At 36.7% G+C, this 27637-nt stretch overlaps 1 protein-coding gene across 1 annotated transcript; it reads right to left on the reverse strand.

Annotated features, from left to right (window-relative positions):
* Positions 1 to 1601: 1601 nt before the first annotated feature.
* On the reverse strand, positions 1602 to 26724 carry rps6ka5 (ribosomal protein S6 kinase, polypeptide 5). Its single transcript, XM_079632959.1, has 17 exons — positions 26410 to 26724; positions 22762 to 22833; positions 22454 to 22672; positions 21049 to 21164; positions 20352 to 20453; positions 15056 to 15139; positions 14758 to 14861; positions 13549 to 13699; positions 13252 to 13413; positions 11512 to 11637; positions 9668 to 9801; positions 9465 to 9558; positions 6353 to 6523; positions 5856 to 6047; positions 3693 to 3852; positions 3429 to 3592; positions 1602 to 3055 (listed from the first exon to the last, which is right to left on the reverse strand). The coding sequence occupies exons 1-17, from the start codon at positions 26477 to 26479 to the stop codon at positions 2780 to 2782; spliced, it is 2397 nt and encodes a 798-aa protein (XP_079489085.1). The 5' UTR covers positions 26480 to 26724; the 3' UTR covers positions 1602 to 2779.
* Between the last annotated feature and the right edge of the window lie 913 nt (positions 26725 to 27637).

The raw sequence follows: 27637 nt of genomic DNA on the forward strand, positions 1-27637 counted from the left end.
TTTAGACAGGTTTTGAACCTTGCTTTGTTTTCAGACAGTTAAATATAACTTTCAAAAAAGTCCAGAACAAACGTTACTGCCGCTCTTCAACGGCAGCTGTCACAGTTGTTAGGTGACAAGAAATATCCTACGTAGGCTAGACCGTCTCATTTAAAAACGCTCAGTCGGACCTTTGCGGGCTTCGAAGGAGTGGCCTTTGAAGTCTGTGTTCTTTGAAGGATGCAGCCTCTCAATTGGGACACAGCTTTAAAAGTAAAGGTTCTTTGTTGGTATCCATGGTTCAATGAAGAACCTTTAACATCCTTAGAAACTTTCCATTGTACAAGTTCTTTATAGTGGAAAAAGGTTCTTCATACTTTTCCACCGGTTCCGGTGCGGGTTCCCGGCCATTGTCCATTCTTGAACCATTCCATTCAATATTGGTTCAACTCCGGGCCTAACAACTTGCTGGTCTCGAACAGAGCCGGGGAGCCGTGGCGAAGAATAGCTGTCACTCTCTATGGCAATCTCGTTGAGCAATGTAATAATTGGACTACATTGGTCTTTATATCTAAATAAATAAAACTGTGCACGCAAGAGAGATCGAGAGTGAATCATTTCAATATATCTCCAAAAAGGACAGATGATAGTACCAGGAATTTATGCAAGCTGCCAATAGACTAAAAGCACTCCCGGTACTGTGAACAGCAAAACAGAAGTGCCGCACTGCCTGTACAAACATCAGGATGCACACTGTTTGATTTTAGACTGTTTAAAGTCAGGTAAACAACAAGTAGCAGCATTACATCACTGTTTGTTCCTCAGGTCTGTGGAAACACGTGGCCAGTTTGTTATAGGCTCCAGTTCGCCTAGCCGAGAAAAGGCTCTGGCTCAGAGAACGCAAACTATTCTGGTGAAAAAGAGCTATGAACGGTTCTTTAGGGAACCCAAAATGGTTCTTCTATGGCATTGCTGCGAAAAATCCCTTTTGGAACTTATTTTTAAGAGTCTCACACTCAAATCCAAGACCATATTTTCTATGACTAGTCAAGACCAGCTCATTCGAGTCCAAGTCCAGGCTGTTCAAATGCTCCTGAAATAATCTGATCTTGTCCAGACTTGAGTACTATAAGATTTCAGCTCAGTGTCACAAAAACTCCACGGCTTGTGAAACAGACGATGCAAAGATGTAAAAACGCAAGCGCATCGTTTTAAACACCACAGGCTCTACCGCAACCTGTTTTGAAGCATCAGTCAACTAACACAGGGCCAAAAAACACAACGTGCCACCATCAAACAGGAAGCCACAGATGTCTTCTGTCATATCACTTCATTTCAGGCTAAAATGTGGCCTGCAGTCATGGTTATCTTATATACGATAAGCGTATCATTAGACTTTGCAGACGCATAGTTTAAAGTCTACGTGAATTGCAACCCATTGTACTTCCTCTAATATAACGCATTTTCAAGAAATTTGATTATCCATCTGGAATTGATTGGATCATGAAAAGTAGGCAGTGATACAAACCAGAATCAAAAGTGAGTTTGAGGTTAGAGTTATCCAATAGCCTGGGTAACCTAAGTGATGTTACTGGAATAGAAAAGTCATTGCAGAGGAAGCAAAGAGTTATTACATTTTTATTCAACTATAAAAAAACTTTTTTTCTTTGTAATAACATGCACCAAAGAATCGTTCACAATAGAACCAGGTGCATTAATAATTTAAAATGGGTCTATTCTGAATTCATGTAGACTTTAAGCATCCATCAGCAGATTCATGCTCAGACTAATCTTATACTCAAGCATAAAACCTTGAGTAACGAAATTCAATGTCCAAGTCAACACCTCTAGCGTTTTCTCTTTTAAGGCGCGGTCACATTAACGAAATTTCAGCAAAAAATCTTGTTCCATTGTCCACTGTCAATAGTGTATTGATGCACAAAGAAATGCTCATACAGAAGTCACTTTCAAACCAAGCAGTTTCTTGTTGGTCAATGCTGAAAATCTGTGTGAAAGCTTAAACCAAATACAAAATTAGATTTCAGCGACACAATTTCACAGAGCAAGGGTAAATGTGACCGCACCTTCAGCCAGTGGCTTTGTCTTCAAATCTTTAGAAATGAGCTCAAGTTTATAAGAACAAATAAATAACCTGAGGAAGGTATCTCAACAGAAAATTCAAATAACACGTAAATGTGACACAAACGGTCTCTTTTATCTTGCCCATAAACAAGAGTTTTACACAGAACACGAAAACTATTACACCTAGTTGTTGCTACTTCAGTAAAATCTTTTGGAAGAAGTCAATGATTGAAGTTAAATATGTGAATCAACACCATAAAGCTCCCAAAACAAATGGAGCTGTTATATTTGGTATAAAGCAGTTTGTCAAATATACCAAATATCTATATACCAAATTTGCGAGAAGTCAATATAACAATAAATCTCCTTTTAAATAAATTCTATTCATATATTTATTTAAAATACATATTCCTTATCTTTTTTGCCTAAAGCAAAGCGCCTGGTCTGTCAGGACACTGCACAAGCCGGCTTTTCTTCTTTCTCCATCAGTGGAAGGTCTTGATGCTCCTCAAAGTGAACTTCTCTTCTCTGGAAGCAGTGATATTCAGCCATGCAGAACTTGAGCCAGAAGTTCATTCCAGCTTGGTCTTCAGCGCTCATGGTGTGCATCTATTGCTAATGATGGATTTGAGTTGGTCCCCACATGCAAATTCTGGAGTAGTACAGCCTTGCCAGAGTGTGAGGAGAAAGAATGAGACAGTGGGAAAGTTATGTGCTATCACTCTGTAAACTGGAGTTCGCCCTGAGAAGGCTCATCGTCAGGGCCCAGAGTGAGAGGCGTGCTCACGGAGGCCTGGGGAATGATGGCCGTCTCTCCGCCCTGTGGCGTCTTATCCTGAGACTGGGAGGAAGAGGAAGAGGATTGCGTGCTCTCGCTAGAGCTGCTGCGGGTCTCTGTGCTAGTGCTGGTCTTCTTCATCTTCCTGCGTTTGGCCAAAGGAGCCTTGTCAACTGTCTGAAGTCGGAATCCCTCCCGCTTACACTTATTAAAGGCCTGGGGAAGACATAACCGTATTACACCTCAAAACTAGGGATTAAAAAATGGATGACCATATCAGTGACTGACAAAATTACAGTTATGATATACAAAGCTTACTGAATTATTTATAATAATAATTTATTATTATTTTATTACTTTTTCTAATTAAAACAGGTCATTTATTAAACAGTAAAAAAATATATAATGTAAAATTAAGATTCAAGCTTTATTCTGAACACTATTTATTTCCCCAAACAAAATGACCAAATATATTTTTTGATGTATGCCTAAACAAATTATGTATTTATCATTAACATTTATCCACACCCATCAACTTTTATATTACGTTGTAATCTTTATTTTCTAGTCTCCTTAAATTTTTCCTTACATTGAAGGTGGCTTTGAAACAAGAGTGCACTGATCTGGTAGAAGATCCCAGGATGTCAGGGGTCATAAGAGGGTTGGAGGAGAGCTGACTGTCGTCCTGTAGCCAGGCATTATAACGCAGGCCGCACATCTTGATCCGCTTGTTAGGGTCCACCGTCAGCAGCTCTGTACCATGAGTAAGCCCCACATTAACATTTTAGTTTTAACAAATGCATTCCTATTTACACTACCCAATGGTCTCTAAAAATCTCCAGCTGTGTCTCACCTTGTATGAGATCCTTGGCATGGTTGGACACATTCCTCCAGGCTTCACCTTCAAAAGAGAAGTCTCCTTGTTTGATTTTCCTCATGATCTCCTCTGCACTGGTGTGCGCTAGACTCTTCTCCTGACACTGAAATGGGACCTGGCCAGATAGCATGGTGTACTGCAACAAAAAGCATACAAGAGCAACTAAATGTGAGGTACCTCAAGGTTCTATCTTAGGACCCATTTTAATTTTCTTCATATATGCTTCTCTTTGGCTTAATTAAAATCTTCACAGTTATGCTGCTGATGATACTGAGCTGTATCTAACTTTTCAAGTAAACATGAAATGAAAAAAGTGACCTAATTTATTTTCCAAATACCAACTGTTGATATGGAGAGAATAATCCTCCACAAGTGATTGTAAACACTATTCTTTATCCAATAAATTACTGATGCATAAAATCAAGTCATTTAATTTTTTTCACTAGTAAATGTGTAAATTATAGCAGTAAAAGGGATTGTTAAACTTGCTACCTATTGACTTAAAACTATCAATGATTACCCTTTTAAATCCTTTTAAATTGAAAAAATAAAGTTTTTGTAGTTCCTGGACAGCACACATCATCGTCATCTATAACCAACAGGTTTTGTTTGATTAAGCCCTTTAATTTGACAAGCATATTAAAGTTGTTTCAAAGAGTTGCTTCTTCCAGCTTAGAGCTATTACCAATCTGAAATCCTACATAAAGGTCTCTTAAATGTGCCAACTAGCTACCCCTCACTCACTGGTGGCACTTAGTGTTTAAAGGTAATGTGCCTTCTGTGTTGAGTCATAAAATAGCCTATCGCAGTCTGTTGGGTCCTCCCCCATCATCAACATGTTTAAAATGTGACATTTGTTTTTGCTAGACATTGCAAAAGTCATTGTATGCTGGACAGATGTAATGTGCGTTCCTCCATTTGTCTGTATTTGAGTACAGCACAGCACTTATAAAAACAACAGAAGTTGATCAGTATGCGCTATAATTATATTGACATTAATAAGATTTTATTGTTATGATAGTAAAATAAAATGGAGAACATGTACACAGCTAAATAAGCTCTCGTCTCTCGACGTGCTGCGCAAAGCTCCAGGGTCTTTCAGCTCACAGCCTGTCAGAGATCATCATGTCAAACTCTGCTGCGCTACTCTGTTCTCCCCCCCAGTCAGGTCCTGCTCTTCAATACAGAGCGAGACAGAAATGGACCCACAAAAATAACTCCGCTATGGACATCTCCCCCCAGGCTCATCTCGCTATCTCCTCTCATCTTTCTCTCAATGAAGTTCTGGCTGAACACTTCTGCTTAAGGGTAGCTGCGGTGACTCCAATCAGCAATGCTAAGCTGTTTGGAAAAGGGCTTGATAGTTTGTTTATTTTGGTTGGTGTTCAACTGAATAAGTGTCAGAAACAGCAAGACAAGCATTCATATCCAAAATGAGTAAGTAATCTACATGAAGCAGGATAAAAGCTTGAGTGTACAGAAGCACTCGTATATCTTCACCATTCAATATTTTATTTCCATTAAAAAGCCTGAACAAGTAGATACTTCCAAAAGACCTAAAGCAGAGTGGTGTGGGTCACATTTATTACTTGCCCCAGGGATTACTTGCCCTTGCTGCAGGGATGAACGCAGAAATGGGTCAGTTTTTTAGCAAATACCTGAAAAAAAGTCTGTTTTAAACACAAGCTTCTACAATATAAAATATATCAGTAATACCCCCTTGTTTTGTTTTTTTACTTGTCTTGAAAAAGGCAGATGCTAACAAGTGGCCAATTGGAACTTGAGAACAGGTAAACTCATCTCCTCACTAGTCCACTTTTACAGACGTTTTGTTCATTAGTGAAGATTATCATGATGAACAAGATGTGTAAGAATCATAAACGTTTGTTGGTCACAGAACTTTCTTCATTAATCTAAAAGCCAATGGAAAAATCCTACTGGGTATTTGGTAAGGGAACCAGGGTGATGCAAAATCCTGTGTTGGCCAACAAAAATACGTCAGAAGCACTCTATAGAGAACACAGCTGTTTCAAACCCTAGCGTGCTTCCTTGCTGTTACCTGTCTACACATCTGTTCCTAAAGCCCATACATTACATACTATACCAGCATGACAATTACAATGTGAAAACTGGCCTTACCAAAATGACTCCTAAACTCCAGAGGTCACAGGACTCATCGTAACCATCGTACTTCAGGATTTCTGGTGCGGCGTACTGAAGAGTGAAGCAGGGAGTCTTCAGGAGCTGATTGTCGGGGGGTTTGAGTCGTGCAAAGCCAAAGTCAATAACTTTTATCTCTGAATTCTCAGTGTCGTCAGTGAAGAGCAAGTTCTACCAAGAGAAAAGAGAGACTGAAGAACATCTCCATTACACAGTCAGAAAAATAAAGTTTACCAATATAAACATTTACTAATTCACTGTTCACCAAACTGAAACACAAGCAATATTAAGGAGCATAAACTTAAAAATGCAGAAGTTTCTTGAAAACATATCCTTTTAATTAAGCAAGACTTATGAAGTATGAGGCCTAACTACTATGTAAACTGCACTTTGGGGCCCATCGGCCTAGAATGCGCTGTGACATGTGGGTTGTATATCTACGATAATGACAGTGGATGTGTTGTGGCGTGCTGTACCTCTGGTTTGAGGTCCCTGTGCACCACGCCAACATCATGCATGTGGCTGACGGCAGACACCAGTCTGCGCATGATACGACTGGCCTCCGTCTCGCTGAAGTGCTGCTTCCTTCTGATCCTCTCCAGCAGCTCTCCACCTCGCAAGAGCTCAAGAACAAGATATGCGTGTAGCTATACAAACACATAAACAATAATTCACCATATTAGAGAGCTCAAGTAATTAGCCATGCTGCCGTGATTTATCCATGTGCTCCAAAACGTTTAATCCTTGGTGCTCATGTGAGCAATAAGGTTAGAGTCTGGCCTCAAACACATCCTGATCACATTTCTCCTCCCCTTCCAACAGTTTCCTGACACTTTCTACCAGGGTTGGAAATTAAGGGGGGCTTGCCACCAAAATTAACATTAAACATTATAACCATATTAACATTATAAGCATTATAACCAATCACACACATTTCTGTTGAGCGTATGAATGCAACGGCCAGTCAGATGCATTTAGATTGGGCACCAGTAAACAAGAAATCCACTGAAAACACCTGAGTTTTGTTCAGTGCATGATCACTAACTGAATTCTGCACTCATATCATAATCATAAACAACAAAGAGCAGAATGTAAACGAGATTTACTTCGCAGTGTAGATAGCTTTGGTGATTATAAATGGGAGTTATAACTTACGCTAGACTGAAGTCATAGACCGCTTCATTGATGGGGAAAGCTTTCTGATAGCTTTCTGTATATAAATTATTCCTAATTTGAATAACTTTTCATGCTATTAAAATAACCAATTGGAAGTCTTGGTTTTCTTATACATATGTTTTTAACTCTGGCCCTCAAAGTTTCTTGCAGAGTTTTGCTCCAACCCTTATCTAACACCTGAACAGGCTAATCAAGAGGTGTGTTCGACTTGAAGTGGCGTTGCGCAGACAGATCGTGTTTGACATTAAATATCGCAAGAGCGATTCAAAATCATACGTGTCCTCTCTAATCGCTCTAGCTGTACTTTAATGTCATAAACAGATAGGTCTGCGCACCGCCACTTCAAATCGAACACACCTTAAGTCTTTAGAAATACTAGAAAATTATAAGCAGGTAAGTTTGAACAAGACTGGAGCTAAGTTGATAACCTTAGCCTATATTATAAATAGAAAAAATTGGTTTATTGAAAAAAAACTTGTTAAATATAAGTATTTGACATAAAAAAACAGACACATTCAATGAGGTAATCATAGAAACTACCCTTACAAAGGTAAAAAATGACCGAAATCAAGTTGCCCCTTAATATAAAAGTTAATTTCTGACCCTGCTTTCTAATATCATTCTGCCTAAGAGACTGCTAGATGCTAGAGTCCAAATATAAAATTAGAGAGCACGGGTAAACACAACATTTGCAAAAATAACCACATGAAATGGTATATGATTGCAATTACACAAAACTGACAGATAGATATTATTAAGTGCAAAATCTTATATCCTGGCACAGATGTACATTTAATGACAGATAGTCACAGGGAATAATGCCTTTGACGGACTGGAAAAATCGTTTGGCAAAGGTTCAGATTTAAGATGATTTTTAAAATGGGCTTCAGTCTCATTATAAACTGAATGAGTGTGAATAAGTGAATGACAGAACAAGTGTTTGGGTGCTGTATGGGGGTGGGATGAGATAGAAAAGAGTGTATGAGTGTGCAAGTGTGTGTGCACAGAAGAAAAAAAGAGAGGCAAATGAAAAAGAGCAAGCTAATGCCTCTCATTATCTCTGGTATAGAGGAACAAAGACCCTGACCGGGCAGGGCGGCTCTGCTTTTCATCTGGGGCACGGCACTGGGTACAGAACGTGGGGGTTGATAACCTCCAATTGGCAAGTGGGCACGCACACACATACACACTTTCACAGATCTAAAGAGGAGCCCAACTGACTCTATATTATCATACTAATGAATAGAACCATGGATCAGGATGTCTGGCACACACACACACATTAAACACCTAAAGGCCTAATTAGCCCCCAGCAACAGTGATGATAAATATAAATAAATTATTTGCTTTTAAATACATTAATACTTTTATTCAGCAATAATGCATTAAATTGATCAAAAGTGACAGTAAAGACTAATAACATTACAAAAGTTTTCAAATTAAAAATATATTTATATAATAAATGCTGTTTATTTGAACCTTCTCTTCTCCAGAAAATCCTAAAAAAAAATGATCATGCTTTTACCAAAATATTAAGCAGCACAACGGTTTACAACATTAATAAAAATGTTTCTTGAGCACCAAATAAGTACATTAGAATGATTTCTGAAGGATCATGTGACACTGAAGACTGGAGTAATGATGCAAAAAATTCAGATTTCCCATCACAAGAAAAAAATTTATATATATATATAAATATATATACCATATGTAAAATATATATATATATATATATATATATATATATATATATATATATATTATATATTGTATATAGTATTCTTTTCATTTTAAGCATTAGAAATCGAATTCATAATACGAGGTCATATTAATTTTTACATAATGAATTCTGATTTGTCTTCTATCTCGCTTAGATTGGCATATTGTATTGTAATCTGCCTTTTTTTTCCCCATTTGTTTAATCTATCAAACACAGCTGTCACAACAATGAGAAAACAGATTCCATTGGTTTGCTGCCTTGTGAGGACTCGTACTTCCTTTAGAAAATGTAAATCTGTTTTGTTTTTTTAGGAAAAGAGACCGAGTACGCATATTAAAAAGTAAATAGGATAACTTTTTGTTGTGTAATGAAATCCTACCAAGGTGTTATTCTTCCAGACCTGAGTTTCTCAAAAGCATTGTGAGCTAAGATGATTGTAGAGACCATTGGTCCCCAATGCTTTTAGTTAGTTTTAAACTTCTTTTGTGCTGCATCTGATAAAGAATGAATGGTAATTAAGATTAAGTACAATGAAAAGCAAGAGGAGAGTTTATGAACAGGAAGGAATTAAATCTGGGGCAGGTGTGAGGACAAAGAGGGTTCAAACTTATTCAGACTAGCCCAGTTCTTTGAATGAATGAGGCTATGATGTGTACAGGAGCTCTAGGTTTCAGTCTCAAACACTGTCATACCTGGTCATGGTAGATTTCATGTAGTTTGACTATGTTGGGGTGTCCGTCACACAGTTTTAGAGCGGCAATCTCTTTCTGCGTCTGTGCCTCCATTCTGCAGAACAATAAATGAGCACAACAAATCACTTCCATGACTATTATATAATACAACTGAACTTTAAATACATCAAAAATACTCTATTGTCAGGCTGCATAGCAGGTACCTTTTACTGACAATCTTTACAGCATATTTTTGTCCGGTCTTCTTATGAGTGCATTGTCTGCAGATGGAGAAGCTCCCCTCTCCCAGAGCGTTCTCTCTCAGGTCCATCTCATAGTTCATGTAGAACGGAGAGTCCTATGGTCAGTTTGTCAGAAGTTTAGAGGTCAAGGAAAAGAGATGACATTATTTACTTAAAGGGACCATATTTACACCACATTTGTCAAACTCTGCTCCTGGGGGCCTGCAGATTTTATCTCCAACCAGCTCCAAAACACCTGTGAGTTTGCAGTAACCCTGAAGACCTTGATTACCAGGTTCAGTTGTTTAATTAGGGTTGCAGCTCAACCCTGCAGGACAGTAGCCCTCCAGGAACTGAGTTTGACACCCCTGTTCTACACTTTTGTAGCATTTTATTTTATTAGCCCAAAAATCAGCTTATAATGTTAATCAGGGTTTCTTGCACCAAAACAATTGTAATATACTTTCACATCACTCTATGTCTGCCCCTTAGAATTAGACAGTTTTTTTTCTTAGCGTACCTTTAACATTTATGTATGTAAATGACCTCTGTTTTGATTGGCTAGCCTCCTTACTATATGCGGGTGAATTTCAAGTCAAGTAACCGTTCATGCGTAACTGTTTTAAATGCAGGCGGTCATGTGTTGATGTGCTTGTGGTTCTGATGTCACAACCACAATGATTTCTGAACGACCCATTTTGCAGCTTTATTGTGATAAATGGTCTGGGACTAGGGCCCTGACACCTGATATTAAGATGCGTTTTGGTTGATCGGATCACAAGTTGACGAGGGAGACACATTCACGTTTACACCTGGTGTTGTAATCAGTCTCTTTTGTCCACTTTCAACCACTTTTGTCCTGATTTCTTCAAAGGAAGGGTCTATGGGTGGTACATGTTTGTCTGTGGGGTTTTTTCAGATATTTTGATCTAATGGACGAAATGAGCTCACACAATATACTTTTATTAACATGATCTGTTAATAAAACTTTTGGACACTGACCCTGATGAATAGAATGAACGTAAAGCCTTCAAGCTAACACACGACGTACCAGATACATAATGTATTAGTTCTTTTTGATAATTTCATGACTTAATAATTGACAACATTAGCACGACGTTGCATGCTCATAATTTGACTTGCTCTTTAAAGTGAAGTGATATACAGTGTGCGAAAGTAAAGAGTATAATAGTATAACATCTGACAGGACAGGATAGTTTGTTTTTTCTGAAGTTAGAGACTTTTTATTTAGTAACAAGTTATGAAAATAATGTTAAAATAATGACACTGACATATAGCCTGACAACATCTCATCTCAAAGCAGCTACTGAAGAATCAGCACAATGTGTTTTTCTCCAGCACTGGGTCTGACAGAAGAGTGAACAGGTTTCATGCGTGCCTTTCAAAATAAAAGTCTTGCATCAGAAAAACAATTATGTTTTTTTGTTGTTGTCGTTTCATTGACTACACACACCGCGACCCACTCAAAAGTCTTGCCATCCGCCAGTTGTGAAATGCTAATGTATTAGTCTATCACTACCTAAAACAATTTTGCTGGTTTTATCACTAGTGTTTTTGTAAAAATAATGAATGTTTCAAACCGGTTTCCCAAACATTTCACCCATTTTCCATTGGTTGGACTTTGTCTCGTTGGACAAGCAGAGTAATGTTTACACTTTTTGGTGATATCAACCAACAAATTGCTAACTTAGTCTCTGCATATTAAATGGGGATGGGATGAAGTAATAAAAAATAAAAAAATGTTTTTCTTCACTTCAGCTTTAAATGTTGTAATGTTTTTACAACACAGCAATATGAAGACTAACCTTCATCATAGCGCTACGGGCAACAGCAGCAGAGCCCGGCCTCTCTGACCCACCGCACAGCAGAGCCGAGTCGTCCATCACCGCATTCCTCTTAAAAAGGATGGAGGGAGCCATGAAGGAATAGCCCTGGAGATACAAACATCTATAAACACACTCACTGACAGAAGAGGGAACTAATGCAGAGGAAGTTTCAGGGTCACTGAAGGAATTCTAAAAACAGCCTTTTGCATTTCTGCAAATCCTACATACTGGAGTCCCTCAGTCACATTGTTTGCGACGACTGCATCATGTGCACCCATCTAAATAAAGCCTCCGCCAGCCCATGTCCCACTTACGCGGCCAGACTGCAGCTGTGTGCTACATGGGCGGAAGAGTGGCTGGCTGGACGGAAGGATGAGGAGATGAATGGTTGAAATGCTTTTAATTGCTAAGCCAAGGTATTTGATTGCCCTGCTTTTCAAATTATCACAGTCCTCTAATGCAGCTTAATTTCAGTTTGTGAGGAGTTGGAGGGGGTGGCTGGGTTTATAAGCGGCTATGCATGTGTGTGCGTGGTGGAGCGTTTCGAAAGTTATCATTGCAGACGTCGCTGCAAATTGTACCGCCCGAGAATTATGAAGGATCAAAATTCCAGCGCACATGAAAGGCGAACGCTCAGAAAAGCCAAGATGAAGTTGGTAATCAAAGGTTGAAGGAGTAATTGAGCCAGACATGGTTGTTCTCGCAGACGCCGACCTTTTATTCCATGACAGAGCCGTTTAATGGCGGCATTGATCCGCCAGACTGAAGGATTCAGAAGGCAATCATAGACACCATCTCTTTCGCAGCCTCCCATTTCAGCTGGCATCATGCTATAGGCAACGTTATGGATCAAGCCGCATCAAAAATAGTCATTCACATCTGATGCTTGAAACCATCTCCATATCACCATAATTACATCTCCAAAAAGCTCTCTAATTCATCTGAATACCAACACAGACAGCCGGGCTCACGTTGTATAAGTGATCATTATAAAGGCTGGCTTGCCCATTTCCTCTTCAGTACATCCTGCTTACTAATAATGAAGGGTTAACTGAACAATTATATCCTAACGCAACATCAAATGTCCACTCGTGTGCAGAAATGTATTCTCAGTGTCATAAATAAATGCTCAATGTGAATCAACATCGGTTTAGGTAGATCACACATTGGCCAACATTAGTGTTTTCTGATGTATTGGCTTGGCAAAGGAATCAGCTGACATTTTGGGATTATTCTGCTCGAATGCAGAAATATTTTGAGTGAAATTTGAGTATATTTGCAAAAGCTTGGTGACGGTAAGAAATTAATGAAATATGTAAGCATGCACTAAATTGATTTAAAAAAATATTTATGATGTTACAACAAAATTCAGTTTCAAATAAATGCTGTTCTCTTTTGAACGTTTCTATTCATCAAAGAATCCAAACAAAAATGTATCATGGTTTCCACAAAAACATTAAGAACCACAACTGCTTTCAACATTGATGATAATAATAAGAAATGTTTCCTGAGCAGCAAATCAGCATCTTCAGAATGATCTCCGAAAGATCATGTGACTCTGAAGACTGGAGTAAAGACTAAAGGAAATTCAGCTTTGTCTATGAATAAATTATATTTTTTTATTAAACGTTTTTTAATTCACGTTTACGCATAATTTCAGACCCAATCTGAAAAGACCAAAAATATCTGCCATTACAGAGTAGTTATTAATTCCACTACCTGGAAGATGCGGTCACAGTTGTTTGGAAGTGCCGCTGGAGAGTAGGTCGGGTCCATCTCTGTAAACTCCTCCGCAAAGTTGCTCACATCCAGCTCATCGCGAATTACAGGTTTAAAAGGAGCTGGAACCTTCTTAGCAGCTAAATCCTCCCAATTCATTTTCTGAAGCAACAAAAGTCAAACATTTTTGATGTTGGTCCCTCAAAGCCTGAATGAACTTTTAACAAGCCAACGAAATGACAAGGGAAATAGTTATACTTCTCTTTTAAAATTATTTTTTGTGAAAACAAGTCTTGCCTGGTAAAATGGATGGCTTTTCACATTCTGGGCCCCTGAGGGGCCAGAGCCCAGTCTCTTCTTTGGGTCTTTAATTAGCAGTCGCTGAATAATGTCTTTGGCCAGAGGCCCCATGTCTTTGGAGAATGGAGGATCCTTTTTCATAATTCTCCTGTTGGGCAAAGAGAGATAATTCATCAAAACCATACCCTTCATGCAGATTCGTATTTGAATTGTAATAAAAAAACAAGTGCAGCGTTAAGTCGCATTCCTGTAGCTCAGTGGTAAGAGCATTGCGTTAACAATGCAAGTTTGTGGGTTCGATCCCAGGGGATTGCACATACCTATGTATAAATGTATAGGATAATGCAATGTAAGTCGCTTTGGATAAAAAAGCGTAAATGTAAAGTAAGTAATTTGATGCTATTTTGTAAACATGCTGATGCTACCAAATATTCAACTCATGATGACAAGATGGACTTCTAGATAATAAAAGGAAACTGGTGTTTAACCACATAAAGGCGTACAGAGAACAAGAACCAAGAAAAAGTTTTCATTCAGAGCAAGTTCCACAAAAAAGTGACCATTTAAAAACGTTAATTTTCAGATCCGTTTAAGATCCATGTGCTTTCAGATCCATTTAAGTCTGATTCTTGAATAAATGACTCTTATCAGTCTTCAAATTTCATCATGTCCAATTCGAAATTAACAACAACAACAAAAAAAAGAAATTTCTGTATGTAGGGCTCATGATACTTAAATTTCTTATATGCCAGTGAGATACAAATTATGATTTTTGTTGTATTTTAGTATGTGGTATTTTATAAAAAATATATATATATTAAATAAGTATAATATTTAATTTAGTTAAATAAAGAACTTAAAGAATTATTAATTAAACCAGAGTTGCTTAGAAGTTTAGTCAACCCAAAAATGAAAATTCTGTCATTTACCGTACTCACCCTCAAGTTGTTCCAACCCCGTATTAATTTTTTCCTTCTGCTGAACACAAAAGAAGATATTTTGAAGAATATGGGTAAACAAAAAGATGATGGACCCCATTGACTTCCATAGTATGTGTTCAGCAGAAGAAATAAATTCATACAGGTTTGGAACAACTTGAAGGTGACTAAATTATGACAGAATTTTCATTTTTGGGCTAACTATCCGTTTAAATTCCTTACAATTCTCATCCCATCATGTATTGGTGTACGTATGCGCTGGTCTTACTCTGCAATGTCAGAATGAGAGTTCTCATTGCCATCGACAGTGAAAGGAGAGCCTCCGGTCAACAGCTCATACATCAGAACTCCCATGCTCCACCAGTCCACCGCCTGCAGGAGAACGTTGGTACATCACACTGGTTATATTCCCAACAGCACATTCAAATGTATGCTGGATCATTTAAATAAACGAATGAATGAATCACAGTTCAATAAAGTCAAACTTAAAGCTGCTGTGTATAATTTAAGAAAGTTACTCATGTAATTAAAATGTGGTGAATGGATTGATGAGCAGTTCTCTTTACCTTGTCATGTCCTGACTCTCCTCCCGCTACAATCTCAGGAGCCATGTACTCAATAGTGCCGCAGATGGAATAAGTCCTCTCCACCTACAAGACAAAAAAAGTGTTTATTTTACTGTTTGTAAAAACCTGTATGTATATATAAAAAATATATATATACTGTTTCTTCTACAGTTTCAGTTTTCACAGTTGCCTTTTTATTTTTTGTAGGAAGTGTAGATATAAAAGAATGTGCTGTTTAGGGCTGGGTATCAGCAATTACACCATGTTACACCATTACAGCAAGTCATGACTCAATACATCATAAATTCAAAATTCTCATTCATCTACCATAAGCCAGTTGTCTTCTACAGTGGAAGTGAAATCTCACAATGTTCACTAACTATGGACCAATAAGTTTTAAAATCAAGGCAAAATTCACACAGAAAGAGAGAGAATTTCTTTGTTTACTACTTTTTCAAAACTGGCATCACTTTAAATGAGGTATCTTTAACTACAATAAACTAACAACTAACATATGCACTTACATACATCTTTTTACATTGTACTTATATTTAAAGAACACCTGCATATAATTGCATCCCACCTCAATAGCAGCACAAGTTTTGAAATACAACATGGACACAATAAGTACATTGTACATATTTTTTATGCAAGTAGTTAAAGACACCTAATATAAAGTGTGACCAAAAAAAACTTACAAGTATAAATTATTTTTTCACATGAGTTTGGTCATGAGCTGGCATTGCTGTGACGGTCACAATTGTGTTCAGTTAGTTCCTGTTTTCACAAACTTTTAGTTTGTATTCATTAGTTCCTATTGTCCTTTGTTCTATTTTCCGCCACTATTTTGTTGTCATGGTAATTCATTTAATCAGCACAGGTGTTTGTCCGGACATGTTGGAGTCGAGTATGTTTGCTGCTATCGTTTGGACTATTTTCCTGTGGATTATTATTAAAGTATGTCTTCTGTCTGTGCATACACTGCTGACAGTAACGGTCAGAAGTTATTTCAATATTTACACTACCATTCAAAAGTTTAGGGTTGGCAAGATTTTTAAATGTTGAAAGAAGTCTCTTATGCTCACCAAGGCTGCATTTATTTGATCAAAAACAAAGTAAAAACATTGTGAAACAATATTACAATTTAAAATAATTGTTTTCTATTTGAATATATTTAAAAATGTGATTTATTCCTGTAATGGCAAAGCTGAATTTCCAGCATTACTAGTGTCACATCACATGATCATTCAGAAATCATTTTAATTATGCTAATTTAATGCTCAAGAAACATCATTATTTATAATATCAATGTTGAAAACAGTTCTGTTTAAGATTTCTGTGGAAATCTTTAATGACTAGAAAGTTCAAACAAACAGCATTCCTTTAAAACAGTAACAATATAAATATATTTACTGTCACATTTGATCAATTAAATGTGTCCATGCTGAATAAAAGTATTAAATTCTTACAAAAAGAAAATCTTCCTGACCCCAAACTTTTGAGTGTATCATTTCATATTAGTCAGTTTCCTAGTACACTTCAATTGCACCATACAGTAGTCTTTCAAAAGTTAAAAATACAATTAAATGTAAACCTACACATCGAAACAAGATCCTTCAGTCTATGATTAATTACTGCACTCAGATGGCGTTGTGGCTAAGACTAAACACACCATCTGTGCTTTCTAAATTGGGCAAAACTGCTTTCTGAATTATGCGGTATTATGGAATGAAATACATGAAAACATCTGGAACAATCTTCTTTAATATCCTATGAGCATTTAACATTCTTGCCACATTTGAATACTGATAAAAGCACATGGCTTTTATAATTAAAAGTTCCTGAGTACATTTATTAATTGCTTTTATTTTTATGCATCTCATAATCAGGATATATTTCTGCCGGATGAATTTACTCGTTTTATGTGTGCTGGTTTATATGTACGCTATAAAGTCTTAATAGTCGCAGGCGTGTTTTCAAACCACACTCATAAAAAGAAATTCTGGCTGAAATGGGTTGTTAGCTGGTACAACAAAGGTCAAACTGAGAAAAACAAAAAGTTAATATAATCTTTTAAAATAAAGAGCACAATCAAAACATGCATGATAAGCGATTACAGCATTGAGTAAACAGCTTTGTGCTATAATTGCATCCATGGGACGGCGGAAGGTTCATTGTGAACTACTGAAACAGAACATCTCTGACAGCCAGGACCAGCATGTGCAGGATATTGGGTGGTCCCTGGGAATAAACAATCATGTTTTAGCTAAGAAATACCTAAGTTAGCTCTTCTCATGGATGAATGTCAAAACCCTAGACAACGATGCAACAAGAACTCTCTCAATACAGATTTGTAAACATTTGCCTCATACACCCATAACACAAAGTCTGGGCGTTTTCTAATAAGGAACAGTTTAAAGGGACATTTTAAAGGTACACTATTGAAATAATGAGTCAATATATCATCAATCCTTCTTCCAAAACGTGTCTTTGTCTAACTCTGATTTACAATGTTAAGCCTGTTATACGTGTTTGTATTTTAGACCTGACGGGATGGTTTTCAAGGGAAATTGCATGCATGCATAAAAAGAGAAAAGTTGCTCCGGCTACTCTGACATGGTGTGGGAGTACCATAGTTGTCACAATGAGCGAGAAAGGTCGACATGGAGCAGCTAAACCTCCAACCTCCAGGGAATCTCACGTTTGGGAGAATTCACGCTGGAATTCATTTTCAAGGAAGTACCGTGTCTATTCATGGGTAAAGCTACAGTAACGTCATCAGCTAGTCAGCTTCAGATCCTTTCCATCTAAACTGGTAATATCTCTTAAGCCTAGTAGTGAATGTTTTATGAGTAGTAATATAATTTCTCTCTTTTTTTAGTTATGAGAAAGAACCATATTCATCCGCACAGTCAAGCAGAGCCAAAGCACAACCAAAACAATATTCTTTCACAAAATACATGCATAGTTACATAGTGTAGCCCACCTTTAATGTTTTAATAGAACCACTCTTTTCAAGCATACATAAAAGCCATGAAAGTTTGAGTACTGAGATGTTCCAAATATCATGATAACAACAGCTGTGAAATATTAAACACTTGTTGGCCTTGTCTAGTTAAATAACTTGCTTTCACCCTCCCAGTAGTTCTCAAACTAGCATGTCACTCTAACACAATGTTCCAGTAAAAAACTTTATTTTTGGACAAGTCCAGGTGGCCAACCATCTGAGCAGAAACACCCCATGCAACCAGTTCAATGGGTCATTCTTAACAAAGAAACACAATTTCTTTATTATGCCATTACAGTTTTAGAGGTTTGAGGTCATTACATTTTTACAGTAACTAAAAAAAAGCTATATATTTATATTTACAAATATATGTACTGTAAATATACATTACTGTTGTAAAAATGAAAAAAAAAATTGGGGTCAGTAAGATTTTTCTTTTTCCGAAGATTTCGGTTTCAAATAAATGCTGTTCTATTCAACTTTCTATTTAAAGAATCCTGAAAAAAAATGCATCACCATTTCCAAAATAAATATTAGGCAGCAAAAACTGTTATAGCAATTTCGAGCACCTAATCAGCATGTTAGAATGGGTCATGTGACGCTGAAGACTGGAGTAATGTTGCTGAAAATTCAGCTTTGCAATCACAGGAATAAACAATTTAAATATATTAAAATAGAAAACAGTTATTTTAAATAGCAGTAATATTTCACAATAGGCTTTATACTTATTATATAATATTTAGGCTAACTGTGTCAGGATGGTAGTTCTTGAACCAGTGGGTGAAATCAGTGCTTGTCTTTTTTTTCTGTGGCTGTGCACAAAAGATAACCTTTCAAGAATGTGATACACTTTTACTTATAAAGCTTGTTTGGCATTTTTGTCCTTGGCTGGACAGCAACTTATCTGATGGCTCCCACATATGTTTGTTTGCACAGGGTGAGCACATGGTTTTGTGGCAGATCCACCTAACAAGCAGTTTTGCACACCGCACGGCACTTATCTGTATCTGTGATGCTCTGCCCTGAGCATGCTCAGCATAGAACAGCATTTATTTGAAACCGAAATCTTCGGAAAAAGAAAAATCTTACTGACCCCAATTTTTTTTATTACATTTTTACAACAGTAATGTATATTTAAATATATTTGTAAATATAAATATAAAGCTTTTTTTAGTTACTGTAAAAATGTAATTACCGGTACCTCAAACCTCTAAAACTGAAATGGCATAATAAAGAAATTGAGTTTCTTTATCTGTGTCTGTTATGTTCTGCCCTGAGCATGCTCAGCATAGAACAGCATTTATTTGAAACCGAAATCTTCGGAAAAAGAAAAATCTTACTGACCCCAATTTTTTTTATTACATTTTTACAACAGTAATGTATATTTAAATATATTTGTAAATATAAATATAAAGCTTTTTTTAGTTACTGTAAAAATGTAATTACCGGTACCTCAAACCTCTAAAACTGAAATGGCATAATAAAGAAATTGAGTTTCTTTATCTGTGTCTGTTATGTTCTGCCCTGAGCATGCTTTTCAATAACCAGAATTATAAGTGATTTGATCCAGAATTGTATGAAAAATAATCCTAATCCAGTTACTATGAACTAGGAAGACTGTGCTAGGATGCAGTCTTTATCTCATGAATGAATCAGCACTGTGTATTTCTGCACATTATTTCTCTCAGTTTCACTTCCATACTGAAAATTAGTGCACACATGCAGACAGACTCTAGTTGAAACGTTGAAAACGGTTTTATCTCCCTTCAAGTGAAGTTTAGAGGGAACATTGTACTTTAGAGATGCACAATATATTGATACACAGTTTATTGGAAGGTTATTACCAGTTACTCTGTGTGAGTGATTTTTTTAAAAACTTCTACCTTTGCCATTACCTAATGCCCATTTAAATGTAATCTTTAAAAACACTAATAATCTATTTTAATGACACTACTAAATGTCAATTTTTAACAAATACAGAACATTATAATGCTGTTATGCCTAAAATCACCTGTAGCATTGACATTTATTTCAGTTGTTTTTAGTAATGTTTTATTTTTAAGACAATATTGTATAGATTTATAATATTTTACATATATTGGTTATTGGCCATAACGTGACAATCATTATCAGCTTATCAATACCTGACAGAATTTTACTCTTTTTTTTCATAATGTTTTTGAACAAACACAGAGATTTTGATAATTTATGTTTTGATAAAGTTTGGAGAACTGGCAAGAATGCAAAATGAGTTTCTGAAAAGAGAAAAATAAACAAAGATAAACTCACCTCATGAAATTCCTTACTAAGGCCAAAATCCGTCAGCACAATGTGACCGGTTGAATCAAGAAGTATATTCTCAAGTTTTAGATCTCTGTAGACGATTCCAAGCTGAAAAACAAACAGAACCGAATAAGGTCTTATGTTTAGATGTGAGACCAAATACTTCAATTTCATGTCATCATTCATTCCTCTTCTCTTTTGTTTTGTCTTTGCGAAAATTACTTGTTCAATTGCTGAGTTTACAACCTCAACTTGTCTGGGGTCATAAAATGCAGCCATTCACCTGGAAAATGTACTGCTACTTTAATAAATAATAAATGGCAACATAATAGGAAATGACAAAAAATGAGACTGAACCAAAACAAAGTTAATCTCACTGTCAAGGTCCTTTCTACAAACTCTGTAATGGCCCCCGGGCAACTCTCTTCTCTCTGAATAATGGCTGCTGTGCACAGAACAAGCATGCATTTAAAACACTTCTCTTCCTCTTTCTGTAAACACAGCATTCGAGACATTTTGAGCACTGCAGATACACGCGGCCTGGCCTGGTTATCTGAGTGAGGAATTGATCTGAGTAGGCAGGAGAGAGAAGTACCTCCTCCTGAGTAAAGGAAGGAACTTCTTTCACTGCTCTCTCGAAATGAGGCACCGTTCAGTCAGATTGCAAAGGAAATGAAGAGTGAAAATAAGTGTGCAATTTTACCTTATGCAAGTGCTCCAGTGCTAGTACAATCTCCCCGCTGTACAAGGTAACCTCTTGCTCTTTAAAGCGAACCCTTTGGACCAAGTGTGTGAAAAGCTCACCTCCATTCACATAGTCTGCGATTTAAGATATAGAAAACAAAATGGCAACTGGTTAATGATACCTTTATATTTCAAATGCACCTGGTATTGTGCAGGTCCTGCAAAATCCTGCTTTCATGCCAACATCGGTTCCAAGCAATACCACAAAAGCCAAGAGTTTCTATAGTGGTATACAGTGGTGCTTTTCATTATTATAGCAAATAAACGGTGTTACAATTCACAGGGTCGCAGGGTGTTCACTGTTATCTACACACTCAGTTTAGATAGAAGTTCAGTTTATTTGGAAAGCCCTTCAACTCATCAAACGACACTTGAGTCACACAGATAGGGGTTTCAAGTTTGATTAAATAAATTTTTTCACTCAAATAATGAATTAAAATAAATGTAAATAAATTAAATAGTGCCATTCAAATGTTTGGGGTCAGTCAGGTTTTTTTTTTTTTTTCAGGATCATGTGACCCTGAAGGCGGGAGTAATGATGCTGAAAATTCAGCTTTGCCTTCACAAGAATAAATTACATTAAAAAAAAAGGAAAAATGTATATTTTTAATTGTAATAACATTTCACAATATACACAATATTATTGTTTTTAGCTATTTTTGATCAAATAAATGCAGCTTTGGTGAACACAGACACTTCTTTAAAAAAGCATAATTTTTTTTACTGATTTAAAATGTTTGTACAGTAGTGTATGTGTATTATTTATATAAAAATATAAAGATTATATTATATATAACTTGAATCCCCTGAATTTTGTAAAATAAATAAATAAATTAATTAATTAATAAAATACTGTGCGATGTTAATAATATTTTTAATATGTATATATTCTTAACTGTTGTAACAGATGGACATGGTAATAATGGTTTTATAACGGTCACATATCTGGTGCACTTTATACCCTCCCTCGTATTGCTAAGTAAACCACTTCTGAGGTTAATTAAGCTGAATAAAAATGCCTGAGGTTATGCACAATGACTGATGGGTAAATTTCCCTGCCCACTTCCTGTGAAGTGAGATATCAGTGTACACTTGCTCACTAAGCTATTTGCAATCAGACTGACCTAAATGCTTCTAATGACTAAATCACACTTGATGGCCATATAAAGTCCACTTCGTAGAGCACTATTAGACACTGGAACGTATAGTTCAATGTAACAATACTGGTGAGCAATGCAGAGAAAAAGTTCTGCTGCACAGATTGCACTCTTTTAAATGCAAAAGTACAATTGAAGCATAACATGCAATTCACATTTTTACAATCCCCACAGGAGAGAGGAGAGAGAGAGAGAGCGTCAACGTACCTAGAATGAGATGCAGTTTGGTGTCTGTCTGGAAGGCATAATGGAGTGTAACCAGGAAAGGAGACTGTCTGATATGCTCGAGGACCTGTCTCTCCGTGCGTGTGTGTTCTGCCGTCTTCGCCTTCTGCACAATAGTGGCTTTTTTCAGCACCTTCATGGCATACAGTTTACACGAATCATGGCCGCTCACCTTGCGAACCAAGAACACCTTGCCGTAGGCTGCTCGGAGGAGGAGAACAGTTTGTTAGTGGAGTAGGAACAAAGAAAAGGAGAGAACACAGGGTTCACATACTTGAACTACCACTGACCTCCTGTTCCCAGCACTTTCAGCAGCTCAAAGTTCTCAATGCCCACACGCTCCACGTGACCAGTCAGATTGGCTGGGGAAAGATTTAAACGCATCCATCAGGTCACGCAGCCAAGAAATCGTGTTTTTCACTTGGATATCATACAAGAAAACCTCCCGTAAACCTTCACAACTTCAGTTACTTGAACCCTTGCCACTTTCTCACAGCAGCGAGAAAAGAAAAAATGTTGAAAATGGCCAACTCTTGGGACGAGCCTGCAGCTGTTTGTAAATACAGTATGTTGCTTATAAACAGGTCCAGATGGAATCTGCAGACTTTATGCATTTTCTGCACTGAATTTAAATATTTAAACATGGTAAAATATGACGCGGCAGCTGAAAGCATTATGAAATTAGGCAAACAGCAAACACAATGTAATACACTACTATGGGCTCAATAAGACTTTTTAGTTACACTTTATTTTAAGGTGTCCATGTAATAGTGTAATTATAAATTTTAAGTACTGAGCAATAATAATTAACTTCATGTACTTACTTTAGGGTTGGGGTTAGCATTAGGGTTTGGTTTAGGGTTAGTTGCATGTAATTATGCATAGTTTATACAGTTATTACTATAGTAACTATATGAAACGTGCAACAAGGACACAGTAAAATAAAGTGTTACTGATTTTTTAAAACAAAATAATACTTTTATTCTGCAAGGGTTCATTAAATGTATGTAAAGTGACAGTAAAGCTTTTTTTAAACTTTCTATTAATCAAGAAATCCTGAAAAAAATGCATTACAGTTTCCAAAAAAAATTTAAGCAGCACAACTATTATCAACAACATTGATAATAATAAGAAATGTTTCTTAAGCAGCAAATCAGCATATTAGAATGATTTCTGTATCATGTGACACTGAAGATGCTGAAAATTCAGCTTTGCATCACAGGAATAAATCACATTTTAAAATATATTCAAATAGAACACATTTATATTAAATTGTAATAATATTTCACAATATAACTATATTTTTAATCAAATAAACGCAGATTTAGAGAGACCGACGCCAACCTTTTGAATGGTAATGTAAATAAACAAGAGCCAGAACTATGAATTAAAGGCACTTGAATTCTGCAGAAATCTGAGTTTTGCAGGCACTGATTCTTTGTGGGCCTGCTCATAAATAAAGAAGAGCTTGATGATTCAGAGGAAACAAAACAGCCTTCATGAATGAGCATGGAAGAACGTGAGCATGTGCGTGGGATATGTTTACACGTTAGCTGGGGCTGAAGTGAGGTCGCTTGTTTTATGCAGTAGATTGCCCAGCGAGGTGAACGCATTCCTGCTGTTATCCTCACTCACAGCAGCACAGCATCTCACGCAAAACTGACATCTTTCTCTGTCTTTGCAAATTATCTGATTTTAGATGAAAAAAAAAACATATACCATTACCACATCCTCTGACTGGATATCAAGCAGCATCTTCAAGGTGTGTGTGTGTGTGTGTGTGTAGCCCCCTTTGAAAACACCCCAGAGGCCCATGGGAACTACAATGTTTATTAATAAGCTTCCAGACCCTGACTTTCTCCACTCAGGATCCCAAGGCTTTAATGGAGAGAATTTGGTCCCCATTGGGCTCTTATGAGACTTATCAGATGACCGACTTCTTGTCTTTAGCCCTTCACTCTAATGTTACACAGTCTGTTAACCATAACAAGTCAGAAACAATAAAGTGCCTGTAAACTGATCATCTGCATTATACAGTACAGTATACAGATACAGTAGTGATACAGTAATGCACTATAAAGTCTAAGATCTGGATCTTGATTAGTGGATTAAATTACTGTTAATCTGCACAGTTATGGGCCAACAACAATCTGAAAATACTGACTGATCTTTCGGCCTGCCTGATACATCAATAGTTGAAAACCCCATTTTTATGATGTTATATAGAAGTCAAAACAGACCTTTAGAAATGAGATCTTCAGTGTCGGGGTGGCATTTGTGCTCAAATGATAGTTACTGGTGATCTCTATAGGGTACAAATTTGGAACAAAAAAGGACGTTCTTAACCTTCAGAAAACACTGATCGTTAACCTCATCGGGTTAAACTAAATGTGTGTTATGCTGAAGTATAAGACAAAAAAAAATTCATAGGGGTCAAATTTAAGACATGTTGTATTTTCTGTAACTGCGGTAACAGGGTTGTGCTGAAAATGTGGACCAAAGATAAATCTTGGTGTTTTTTTTTTGTCATTAAAATTAGTTAAGAGTAAAAGAATGTACCACAATTAATTGTTATATCAATTCAATAGAATGTTAAAAAGATATTACTTTGAATTATAATACACTGCCCGGCCAAAAAAAAGTCGCTGTTTGGATTTAAATAGGCAAATGCTTAAGAGTCTATGATTAGATCATTATTGCAGTGATTAGCATGTTATATGATGAAAATAACATCATAACATGTATTTCAATCAACAGGTGCATACATTTTTGGTCAAGATCTTGTATTGACAATGCAAGAGTCCAGTACTCTGTAAAGTCTCCTCCAGCACATCCAATGACTTTCAATGAATTTAAGGTCTGGTGCCAAATTCAATTTATGTGTGAAAATGATTCTTCATGCTTTATGCATCATTCTTTCACAATTTGAGCCTGATGAATCTCGACATTGTCATCCTGGAATATGGCCATGATGTGTCTTCCTACGGTTGTAAAGCTACACACTCCATCAATTAGGGTCAGAGGAACTGTTGCCAAACATATAACATGCTAGAAACATAATAATCACTGCAATAATGACCCAGTCACAGTCTCTAAAGCATTTGCCTATTTCAATTCAAACAGCGATTTTGTTTTTTATAGATTTGTTTTGCCAAGGCAGTGTGTAAACATACATTAAAAAGTTTAACTTTTTGTTACAAAAATGTGGAACATGTCAAAATACAGTTTAACAAATATTTGGTTGCTAATTTTTTCTTATAATAACTTTTTGTTTGAATTGTTTGAATGCAGTCAAAAAAAAATTAATGGAATGAGATTACAGTGCCTGTAAAAAGTAACGAGACAACAAAGTAGCCTACCGTACTATACCATACTGAATCTGATATCATATGCCTGCAAAGCATTTGTACCACTAACACAGGCAAGTGAGTACACACACCTGGTCACTTCATTTACTATACAAAGACATCATCAGGGCCCTAGAGATTAAATTAGCTCCAGTAATTGGGTTGCTTTGGACTCAAATCCTTCTCATGACTGAGACACTAATTAAAGCGCTGACACATAATAAATGCAATTCATTCCATGCAATACAATACTTCCCTTCTAATGTCAATCTAATTTCTTACTAATGTTTCTCAGCTTCAAACACGACACGCACTGAAAATGCAAGTGCACTTCTGCGGTTGTGAATGTGAAATATGAAATTGCACATGTAGAACATCCTCCAACCTCAAAGCACCACATTTGTGATGATACAGATATCAGTATAATAATATAGGCTGCTAATAGCACTTAATGCATTTACACTAGCCGACCAGCTAACATTAAAGCTGTCTCTTCCATTATATAACGAAAACACTATCAGTCCAAGATATAAGTTATAAGCGCTGTTTCTTAAAAACAAGCGTAGGACGGACTGGCAAGCGTTCATTTACCGTTTCTGAGTTCGTGTTTGACGGTAAACAGGTCACCTTCCTCCGACGAGCCCTCCATCGTAGACGGCATTACTCGCGTGAACGGAGCGCACACTCTTTCCTCTGCTCGCTGCGCGACACTAATGCAAAATACTACAGCACAGACTATCACAGCAGGATTATATAAACGGAGTTGCTGCAGTAAAACAACCTTTGGGAAAATAATGTAAATGACAATAACTGCATTCTCGTGGGAAGGACAGTGGGGCTGTAAATACTACAGCTACACTAACAGACAGATACACACACCACACGCCGAGCACCATTAGACACGCCCACTGGAGCTGTCGGGAGAAATACTTCTGCTCTATTGGACCGCCCGACTGTCACTCACCGCCCATCGTACAGTTCTACTTTAATATTTATTACAACAATGTAACAGATAAATTACATGTTACATTGTTAAAGAATAAATATTAATAAAGAAATATATACAAATATATTAGATATATTAAAACAAATTAAATTAAATTAATAATAATTATCATTATTATAATGATTAAAATAAAATAAGGCCCGGTTTCACAGAGAGGGCTTAGATTAAACCAGGATTAGGCCTTATTTCAATTAAGTAGCTTTTATAAAGATGCCTTCAAAAGAAAAGAAAAACATTACTTTTTTTACAGTCTATGCTTGAGACAAAACAATGGCACTGATATTGATGGAAAAGTTGCTTTCAGTGCTTTCAACTCAATCATGCATTTTCGTCTGGAACTAGGCTTAAACCTTGTCCGTGAATATATAAGGAATATTATCCAAACCATTACCCTATTGGTAGAAGTTACTGGGAGGACTGCAGTCTTTAGAGTTATTGCAGAATATGCTTATTTATCTTTATGCCTTAAGTATCTTTTCCCTTTTACAGTGTATTATTAAATAATATATATTTTTTAATAATATATATATTTTTCCCGGGCAGTTTAGTAGTGTATTAGCTACAGAATGTTGTGATATAATGAGCACTTAAATTGACCTATTTCTACTCTGTTGTGTGTGCGTGAGCTCAAAGTATTTTGTTTTATTTTTATTTATTTATTTATTTATTTAGTTATTGTGCATACACTGTGATTGGTAAAGGGCGCCTGAGGCTTAGGCTGTACTGAGAGAAAAGTGCAGGTTTATAATTTCTCAGGGGGGAAGGGAAGCCTGTGTCCTCATTTGGACAAGCAAAGGCCTGTACAGCACTTCT

The sequence above is a fragment of the Phoxinus phoxinus genome (assembly GCF_949152265.1).
Source record: "Phoxinus phoxinus genome assembly, chromosome: 13".
Classification (NCBI taxonomy): Eukaryota; Metazoa; Chordata; class Actinopteri; order Cypriniformes; family Leuciscidae; genus Phoxinus; species Phoxinus phoxinus.